The sequence below is a fragment of the Tympanuchus pallidicinctus genome, unplaced genomic scaffold (assembly GCF_026119805.1).
Source record: "Tympanuchus pallidicinctus isolate F22 unplaced genomic scaffold, pur_lepc_1.0 scaffold11, whole genome shotgun sequence".
NCBI classification, from domain to species: domain Eukaryota; kingdom Metazoa; phylum Chordata; class Aves; order Galliformes; family Phasianidae; genus Tympanuchus; species Tympanuchus pallidicinctus.
Genome location: NW_026294627.1, coordinates 136667 through 146747, shown reverse-complemented (window position 1 = coordinate 146747; position 10081 = coordinate 136667). Strand labels below are relative to the sequence as shown.

Here is a 10081-nt window from a genome sequence, read left to right as displayed (position 1 = left end):
GCCCACCCTTGAAACCCACAGCTCTCCACTTCAGAGATCAGGACATTTTCCTTCCTCCTCCCTCCAGAAGAACCTCCCCAAAGAGCTCGGCCCGCACACCTTCTTCTCGGTGCAGACCTGCTATGGTGCGCCCATCCAGAGCTTCACCGCCCTCCCTGCTGAGCACAAAGTCCTCATCCCAGCTGCCGAGCAGCTCAAGGTCACCAGCATCACCTGTAACAAAGGCATCACCTCCATCACCAGGGGAAGAGCAGCTCCTACAGCTGCGAGCTCATGAAGGGCACGGGCTGCAGCGCGGCGCTCCTGAATGGGGAGCTGGGATGGATCGGGGCCCGGCAGCTGCGGGAGAGCCCTGAGCTCTGCACTGCCCCTCCGCAAGGACAGGAGGGCAGCAAGGCGCCCTCATTGCATCGCGTGGAAACTGCTGGCGCTGCTTCCCGCTGCTTTTTGGACGCTTTTGGTGCCGCTGTCCAACGGGGAACGACAGCGGGTGAATCACGAGAGCAGCTTCTCTTGGTGAGAAGTGCCTGTGCACACTGATGAAGCAGTGAGCAGGTGGAAGACGGTGTGCCTGCATAAGGGTGAGCTGAGGGCAGAATGCGGAGTCGGCAGTAAATCTCAGGCAATCAAAGATAAGAAAGAACAATGGAGGCCTTGTTGTTGAAGGTATGGCAGCAAAGCAGATGCCTGAACTGAACACAGCGCCAGTGCCGTGTTGTTTGGGCTGCCCCCACCAAAAGGTTGGAGGTTCACAGTGACGGTGACTGCAAGCCTTCATCCAACGACCACCAGAGACCCCAACCCCATTTACAGCACTCATGCTCAGGAGGCTGGCACAGTATGTGCATTGCTTCTCACAGCTCCGGCCCGTTTCCCTGGGATGCTGTGTGTACTTCAGCCTTTATATGCAGGCACTGCTGTTCTTGGTGTGTCAGCTCGGCTCCTCCAGTCCACCCCAGACAAAGCTGCTTGTCCGCCTCTGCTGATCTTCGCAGCCATAAGCAGCAGTGCTGTGACATGGCAGCAGCCCCCGCTCAGCCCCAGATAATTCCCAGCTGTCAGTAAGTCTTATCATCGAAAGTGCCTCATGCAGCCAGATTTGAGCCCAACCAACACTGCTTCTCTGTCACCCCATCACGCAGTGGCTCAAAGGTTGTTTGAAACTGGTGAATAAATGACCATCTAGGGTGGTGAGGAAAGAAAAGAAAAAGAAAGTAAAGATAAGGGAAAGAGAGCTGGAGGTATGGGGGGGACAAATGTTGCACAGTTCTACCCTGGATTTCTTGGGCTTGCTCAGAAGTGTTGCCCTCACCGGCCCCACTTGTCCTCGGTTGCAGTGGTTACAAAGAGCAGCACGCTGTGCAGGTTGAATAAAGCACGGAACCACGCACGGAACAAACATCAGCATTGCCTCAGCACAAAACAGATCAAACGGGACACGTTTCACCCATGGGCCACCTGGGAGCCAGGAAAAGAGGTCAAGTCTGGATGTTTTGTGGTTTGGATGGAACATGGGCTATTTTCTGTACGCCTTGGGCAATTTGGGTAACGACTCTACCATTATCATCGATCTTCATTGGCTGTGCAGTGACTGGGAAAAGGGAAATGTTTCTCTCACTTTTAAGAAAGGCAGGAAGGAAGACCTGGGGAACGACAGGCCGGCGAGCCTCACCTCTGTGCCTGGGAAGATGGTGGAGCAGATCCTCTAGAAGCTGTGTTAAGGCACATCTGAGACAAAGGGCGATTTGAGACAGCCAGCAGGGCTGCACCAAGGCCAGATGGTGCCTGACCGATGCGGTGGCCTTGAGATGGAGTGACGGCTTTGGTGGACGGGGGAAGGGTGAAGGATGTCATCTGCCTGGAGTTCTGCAAGGCCTCTGCCATGGTCCCTCACCGCGTCCTTCTCTCTACATTGGGGAGGTGTGGATTTGAGGGGTGGACTGTTGGATGGATTAGGAACTGGCTGGCTGGACGCAGCCATCGGGCTGCAGCCGGAATGCAGCCAATGTGTTCTGGGCTGCATTGAAAAGGGGTGGCCAGCAGGAGAGGGAGGTGATCGTCCCCCTCTATTGCTCTCTTGTGAGGCCCCATCTGCTCCTGTGGGGCCCCAGCACAGGAAGGACGTGGAGCTCTTGGAGCGGGTCCAGAGGAGGGCACTGAGATGAGCAGAGGGCTGGAGCAGCTCTGCTGTGAGGAAAGGTTGAGGGAACTGGGCTTGTTGAGCTTGGAGAAGAGAAGGCTGCAGGGAGACCTCATGGTGGCCTTCAGTGCTTGAAGGGAGCGGGCAAACAGGAGGGGGAACGGCTGTGTGTGAGGGTGGATGGTGATGGGACAAGGAATGGCTTTAAAGTGAGTCAGGGGAGGTTTGGGCTGGATGTGAGGAGGAAGTTTTGGAGGCAGAGGGTGGTGAGGCACTGGCACAGGTTGCCCAAGGAGGCTGTGGATGCCCCATCCCTGCAGGCATTCGAGGCCAGGCTGGATGTGGCTCTGGGCAGCCTGGGCTGCTGGTTGGTGACCTGCATGCAGCAGGGGGTTGGAAGTGGATGAGCACTGTGCTCCTCTGCAACCCAGGCCGTTCTGTGATTCTGTGATTCTATGATTCTATGATTCTACGATTCTATGACCATTCCAGGTTCTTCTTCCCACCCACACAGCCATCAGATTCAAGGAGGCATCTTCACGGATTCATCAGTCCAGGGCAAAGAAGGCCCCCGATCCTCAGTGTGCTGCTACCCCATGGGACCTCTGACACTTACAAAAGGAAAGCAGAATGCTTCATTCTTATCTATCCTGTATAATTTTAACTCTTGCTTTAGCTTGGCCTGAAAATGCCTCTGCAAAGCTAACTGAAAAGCTGACTCAAGCTTTGACAGTTACAGCTTGCTGGGTATGTAGGGCCAGGGAGGGGAGGGTGCCTGCTTGTGGAGCAGCTGCACTGAATTGGACAGTCCCAGGTCGGGTAACAAACCAGATGGAAGAGGCTGGAGGAATTGTAAATATGGGGATGAAAATCAGAGTAAGCTAGGTCCCAGATTTGACTTGTTGGTCGTTAATGATACCCGGTCCATTTTGTTATAGACAGGGAGGAACACAAAACCATAGGAATGTGAGGCCCTTGGAGAGAAGTGGAGATAAGAGAGCTGCTGTCTGCAATTCACTGGGTGTCCCTGCGAAGATAAGCAGGCAGAGTTGCTGTTGAGACACAGTGCAACCCTATAAAGTCTTTGCAATAGCCTTCATCCAAGGACCACCAGATGAGCCCAGAGACCCTCCCCGCTTTCTAGAAAGCATGCAAAGAAGGACAGGGAGGCTGCGAGTGTGCAGGACTGGAAGGTACAGTAAATAAAGGCAATAAAGGCAATGCTTTTATTTTTCTGGAAGATCCTTGGACCGTTCTCTGCTGTCGGACATCAACACCGAAAGCATCAGGAGCAAGAAAGCAGCATCTGCAGTTTCCATAAGATGTGTTGGCACATTGCTGCCCTCCTGTGCGTATGGAGGAGCAGCAGTGGGATGGTGTAGAGGTCAGGGCTCTCCCACAGCTACCAGGGCAGCGACTGCCAGGAGGAGCACCCAGAGGTGTGGGGATTCCATGGGGCTGCTCCTGCCTGGGGAGGATGGGGATGGGCATTAATGGCAGTGGGGCTGCAAGCAGTGCCCAGCCTGGGCCAGGGGCTGCGGGGCCGGGGGCTCCTCTTACCTGCACTGAAAGCACACGGCCGCTTCTTGCACCTTTTCTCTGCAAAGAGACCGAGAGCGCTGCAGGGCCGCGGCACAGACAGAGGCTCCCACTGCACTGCGACCCCAGCGCAGAGCTGCCGGGCTGCAGCCATCAGCGGGGCCTGGCCTCAAGTTCCCCGTGGGCTCCCCGTTGGCCGAACTGCCCACCTCCCCACGACCACAGCCTGCACAGCCTCCCCACGCACCCGGTCCTCAGTCTCACAGATCCACCCAAGCGCCCCATTCTGGAGCACAGCTCTGTCATGGAAAGTGAAGGAGCTGGGCTGGTTCCACCTGGAGAAGAGAGGGATCTGGGGAAATCCCACTGTGGGTTTCTGGTGCTTGGAAGGAGCACTACAGAAGAAGAAGAACTTTGGCGTGGGGCCCTGGGCAGCCTGGCCGAGAGGGACGCAGCCAGGACGTGGCAGAGGGCTGGTGCTGGCTGGACCTCAGGGCGCCTTCCAACCCGTGTGGTCATACGATCCTATGGAGGTGTTGCCAACCCCACAAGATCCCCCTTCACCCTACAGAGCTGTCAGCATGGGACCACCCTCTCTGTCCTGCAGCTGCAGGGATGCAGAGATTGCAGAGCTGCCCAGTGCTGTGCCCAAACCCTGCCCCCCTGCCCTGAACGCACTCGCAGCCCTTACCCGTCACCAACTCGCAGTTGTAGGTGCTGTTGTTCCCCTGGGAGCGGAGCTGGATGGAGGTAAGGCCTTTGTTATGGGTGATGCTGGTGACCCTGAAGCGCTCAGAGGGTGGGATGAGGACTTTGCCCTCAGCTGGGAATGTGGTGAAGTTCTGGACAGGCACACCATAGCAGGTCTCCACCGAGAAGAATGTGTCCGGGCCGTACGCACTGGGGAGGTTCTTCTGGAGGGACGAGGAGGTGAACTGGCCGAAGCGAACCACCTGGCCTTGCTGTGCTGTGCAGCGGATGCCCCTGACACCGCGGTACACCTGGAAGCATCGCTGGGTCTGGGATTCCCGCAGGGTCTGCAGGGCTCTGCTCAGGAGGAAATGCAGCGTCTTGAAGGGGTAGGAGCTCAGGTAGTGCTGCCGGGAGCTCATAGCCGTGAGCGTGGCGTTGTTGAACTGGTGGTACAGGTTCCCCTGCGTCATGTATGCCAGCATGGCTGTGGCCTGATCCCGTCTCAGTGCTGGTGGGCGGGCAGCTCGGCCCCATCGGCTCTGCCATTCTGCAGCTGCCCTTCTCCAGTCCTGGGCGTAGATGTTGAACTCGGTGCGGTTCAGCTCCGGCAGCTCAGCCTCCATCGAGTCGATGCAGCCCTGGTACTGGTCATCAAAGGAGTTGGGGGCCGTGTCCATCGCCACCTCCTTGATCTGGCTGTTCTTAATGCTGGCAGCCGATGCAGCAGTCCAGGTGCTGAGCAGCAGCACCCAGCCCAGGACAGTGTGCTCCATGTGCAGAAGGATGCAGGAGCCCAGCTGCCCACACAATGGTTCCCCCAGCACAGCCCAACCAGCCCCGGAGCTGCAGCCGGCTTCGTCCCCACTCTGCTTGGCATGAACCTGGGTGCCCTGTCTTGGGTGACATGGTTCTTTATACACCGACCGCCCGTGACCTCTGACAATTGCTGTTGCTGCTGTGTTTCTGCTGCATGCACAGCACGAGAAAGTGCTTCCAGCAGTCACCCTCACTTTCAATGCGTGTGAGTTCCCACACAGAGTGTGAGTTGCCACATGCGGTCATCTCAGTTCACCAGGTCTTCCTTTTCTCCTTCTTAGTAATGGGAGAGATGTTACAGCAGCATCAGCGCAATCTGGAGGAGATCCAGACACCCAGCAGAGCTTCACCAAGAGAACATCTTGCCTGACCCATCCAGCAGCCTTCTGCTATAGAGGGACGGCATCAGTGGACAAAGGGATGCTGGTTGGTGTCAGCTACCTGGGCTTGTGCAAGGCTTTGGCATGGCCTCCCACCTCACCTCCCACTAACACCACAACCCCGTGGCTGCCACCGCCTGGTGCTGCAGGCCCCGACATTGAGGTGTGGGGTCCTGGGCTGCCGTCCATCCGCAGAGCTGGGACGGGAGCACTCAGGGCTTGGCTGGGGGCTTTCCTTCCTTCCTTTGTTCCCTGTGAGCAGCTGTCAGTTGTCCCGGTGCTGCATTTTGAAGTTTCACTGCCAGAGTGGGGACACTCCCTGTGCCTTTCGCTTTCGATTACTGGAAAGGGAGTGGGGCGGCCTGAAGGAGCTGATAAAGGGAGGAGGGGAGAGTTAGGGAAGGCAGCGGGGTGATCCTGAGCACACTGCGCTGTGCCCACCTCCTGTGCCCCCGCGCTGTTGCTGAGCAGTGCTGCACAGAGTTGAGGATGTTTCAGACTTCAGCATCCACTGCTGTCGTACCGTTGGGGGAGTGGGAGCATAAGGAGCAGGGAGGAGACAAAACTGGGGCAGCAGACCTCAGCTGGCCAAAGGGACATCCCATAGCTTATGATACCACGAGGAAAAAGCTGGAAGAGCACGAGAAGGAGTCACTGTGCCTGCAGCCAGACACCTGGCTCTGATTCAGTGACTTTAATTCCTTCTCCAGTGCCTGAGAGTTTTGGTCAGGCAGGAGCAGCTTGACTGCAGACCCTGGGTGTTGACTAACCAGGCGGCCCTTGCTAAATGTGTGTCCCAGTGTCTGAACATCCCAATACCCGTTGCTCTTGGTTTATTCTGTTGCTCTTGGTCTATTCTGTAGCAGCTGCTGGTATTTGAATCTCCCACAGTTCTGAATGATAAGGGGTGTGATGGCCCCACTCACAGCCACGTACTTTGGCCCAGGGATCGATGAGATTGTTTCAGAAATGAATGCCATTGCAAGCTTCAGCTCTTTCTAGGGATCCACGTCACCACTAGACTTGCATTTCAAGGCCCAGGACAGTGTCCTGCTTGGCGTTACGTGTAGACTAAAGCAAGGATGACTGTTTAAAGGGTATTTCCTGATGATGTGCACGCGGCCATTTGCAACAAGTCAGCAGCGACAGATATTCTGAGAGGTCCTAGATGTAATTATAAATAACCCATGGGATGCAGCCAGGGTTACTATAAAAAGGCAGAGCAGCTGCGTTCGTGTGTCACGGGGCGCAGGCAGTGTGGGGCTGAAGCTCAGGGGTGGTGGGGCTGTGCTGGGGGAATCAGTGTGTGTGCGGATGGGCACCTGGGTCCTTCTGCACATGGAGCACGTCCTCCTGGGCTGGGTGCTGCTGCTTGGCGCCTTGGCCAGCGTGTTGGCCACCAGCAGCAAGAGAGACCTGGGCCCAGTCAAGGAGGTGGCGATGAACATGGCCAACACCACCTTTGATGACCAGTACCAGGGCTGCAGACGCATGATGGAGGATGAGCTGGAGGAGCTGAACCGCACCGAGTTCACCAACGAGGTCTATGCTGAGGGCTGGAGAAATGCTGCCATGGAGTGGCGAAATCGATGGGGTCGTGCCGACCGCCCACCGGCACTGAGACGGGATCAGGCCACAGCCATGCTGGCGTACACGATGGAGGGGAAACTGTACCACCAGTTCAACACAGCCACGAGGGAGGATGGCATCTCCCGGCAGCACTACCTGCGCTCCTTCCCCTTCAAGACGCTGCATTTCCTCCTGAGCAGAGCCCTGCAGACCCTGCGGGAATCCCAGCCCCAGCGATGCCACCACGTCTACCGCGGTGTCAGGGGCACCCGATTCACAGCACAGCAGGGCAGGGTGGTCCGCTTCGGCCAGTTCACCTCCTCCTCCCTGCGGAAGAAGGTCGCTGAATCTTTTGGCCAAGACACCTTCTTCTCAGTGGAGACCTGCTACGGCGTGCCCATCAAGGAATTCTCCACTTTCCCCGGTGAGGATGAAGTCCTCATCCCACCCTTTGAGCAATTCAGGGTCACCAACATCACCTACAATGAGGGAAGAACCTCCATCCAGCTCCGCTCCCAGGGGATGAACAGCACCTACAACTGCGAGTTCGTGAAGGGTAAGGGCTGCAGCGCTCCAGAATGGGGAGCTTGGGTGAATTGGGCACAGTGAGGACCAGGGATGTGGGGAGGCTGTGCAGGCTGTGGTCGTGGGGAGGTGGGCAGCTCGGCCAACGGGGAGCCCACGGGGAACTTGAGGCCAGGCCCCGCTGATGGCTGCAGCCCGGCAGCTCTGCGCTGGGGTCGCAGTGCAGTGGGAGCCTCTGTCTGTGCCGCGGCCCTGCAGCGCTCTCGGTCTCTTTGCAGAGAAAAGGTGCAAGGAGCGGCCGTGTGCTTTCATTGCAGGTAAGAGGAGCCCCCGGCCCCGCAGCCCCTGGCCCAGGCTGGGCACTGCTTGCAGCCCCCCACTGCTATTAACTGCCTGCCACCGTTCCCCCAGGCAGGAGCAGCCCCATGGAACCCCCACACCTCTGCGTGCTCCTCCTGGCAGCCGCAGCCCTGGCAGCCCTGGGGGAGCCCTGAGCTGCACCCCGCACTGCTGCCATCCCTTGGATCCGAACGCCTCTCCGTGACATTCCCATCAGCACTGCTGGCCCCACATCCTGCTCGAGCTTCTCACCAAAGCTTGTGCCACTGCCGCGACGGCTGCTGAAGACTGAGCAGATCTTTGCTTGCAGGTCCCGCCGTGCTCACCTCCACGGTGAGGTCACCTCCAAGCACCAAGCTGTGCTGCACGACCAGGCTGCCTTGCCCCCTCCCTGGAACGCAGCCCATGGGACCTGCACAGCAGGGTGTAGAGCAGCTCCCTACCCCTACTACTTGCTACCCCCCGACCCCACTGTGGTCCCACTCCTCCCCTTCCCCTGCAGAACCCCGTGGCTTTGCAGAGCTCTAAGTTCCTCCAGCTCCCCTTGCTCCCAAATATCCACAAGTTCCCCAACAGCAGAGATGTTCCCTCCATGAGAGCCCTGCCGGCAGCCCGCACCCTCCTCGAGTTTCAAGTTGTAGGTGCTGTTTTTGCACTGGGAGTGGAGATGGACAAAGGCTTTTCCCTTACTTTTTTATGGTGACCTCCGTGGTCTCAAAGGGTGCAAAGAGGACTTCTCTGTCCTCATCAGGGTGGAAGGAGGAGTCTTTGATGGGGACAGCATGGCAGGGCTCCACGCAGAAGAAGGTGTCCAGGCCAAAGGACTCATCGACCTTCTTCTGGAGGCTGGAGGAGGGGAACTGGACAACGTGGACCATTGCTGTGCCATGAAGTGGGTGTTCCTGATGCTGGAGTAGATGTGGTGGCAGCGTTGGGCTGGGATTCCCACAAGGTCTGGCTCAGGAGGACGTGCGGTGTCGTGGAGAGGAAGGGAAACCCACATTGGCCCTTTTGGTGCCCGATGTGGGATCTGGAGGGCTGAGATAAGGGCAGAGCTGGCCAGAGCCTGTTTGAGCAGTCAGAAATCCTCATCCCACCCTTTGAGTACGTTCAGGTCAGCAACTTCAGCCACGTCAAAAGCAGAGCCCTCATCCATCTCCATTCCCAGGAGAAGAGCAGCAGCTCCAACTGCGAGCTTGTGAAGGGTAAGGGCTGCTGGCGGGGTGGCCAACAGGGGCTGGGGCACAGCCCCGGGCAGCTCTGTGCTCCCTGCACTCTTCCAGCCACGGCTGGAGAGGATCAGGGGACAGACTGTGTGGCCCCATCCCCCTGGCAACATCATGGTGGAGTCATGGAAAGGTTTGGGTTGGAACGGACTCTAAAACCCATCCAATCCCCACCCCTGCCATGGGCTGGGTGCCCCCACCTGCTCAGGCTGCCCAGGATCCCATCCATGACCTTGGGCACCTCCAGGGATGGGGCACCCATGGCTTCCTTAAGCACCCTGCTCCAGGGCTTCACCACAGGTCCTCTGAGTGAAGATTTTCCCTCTACTATCTATTCTATATCTCCATTTCATTATTATTATTCTTTATATTGAACCTTTCCCATTGTCCTATCATACTCAGCCCACATGAAAGGGCAGAGTCCCTCTTGCTTCTAAGATCTCATCCAGTAATGGAAAGCTGCAATGAGGTCCCATCATACAATCACTGAATATCCCAAGTAGGAAGGGACCCATCACCGTCATCGAGTCCAACTCCTGGCTCCACACAGGACTGCCCCAAAATGAGACCATATGACCGAGGGCATTACCCACACTCTTCTCAAGCTCCAGCAAACACAACGCCATCACCACTGCCCTGCACAACCCTCTCCATTGCAATTTGCTGTCTTCCTGTGAAGCTAGATGCACTAAGACTTTCTATGCACAGTAATAATGATCCCAGTGAAAAACAGCATTTGTGTCATGCACTTAAGCTCCTGGAGGCAGCATGTGCCCCCATAGCGATGTTTCTAATCTCTTTTGCACCCTCTATGAATTCAAACCAGCACAGAAAATGCGGATGAGTTTAACAAC

At 57.1% G+C, this 10081-nt stretch overlaps 2 protein-coding genes across 3 annotated transcripts; one reads left to right on the top strand and one right to left on the bottom strand.

Moving 5' to 3' along the window:
* Window positions 1-3343: 3343 nt before the first annotated feature.
* Window positions 3344-5241, bottom strand: LOC128074973 (erythroblast NAD(P)(+)--arginine ADP-ribosyltransferase-like). The gene is made up of 3 exons (XM_052671380.1): window positions 4371-5241; window positions 3701-3739; window positions 3344-3608 (listed from the first exon to the last, which is right to left on the bottom strand). Exons 1-3 carry the CDS (start codon window positions 5143-5145, stop codon window positions 3526-3528), a joined length of 897 nt encoding a protein of 298 aa, XP_052527340.1. The 5' UTR covers window positions 5146-5241; the 3' UTR covers window positions 3344-3525.
* A 1575-nt stretch (window positions 5242-6816) lies between these two features.
* Window positions 6817-9959, top strand: LOC128074972 (erythroblast NAD(P)(+)--arginine ADP-ribosyltransferase-like). Of its 2 annotated transcripts, XM_052671377.1 has the most exons (3): window positions 6817-7693; window positions 7941-7979; window positions 8074-9959. In XM_052671377.1, exons 1-3 carry the CDS (start codon window positions 6883-6885, stop codon window positions 8154-8156), a joined length of 933 nt encoding a protein of 310 aa, XP_052527337.1. In that variant the 5' UTR covers window positions 6817-6882; the 3' UTR covers window positions 8157-9959. The 2 variants fall into 2 exon arrangements, with proteins under 2 accessions (XP_052527337.1, XP_052527338.1); XM_052671378.1 differs by lacking the exon at window positions 7941-7979.
* Window positions 9960-10081: the final 122 nt, after the last annotated feature.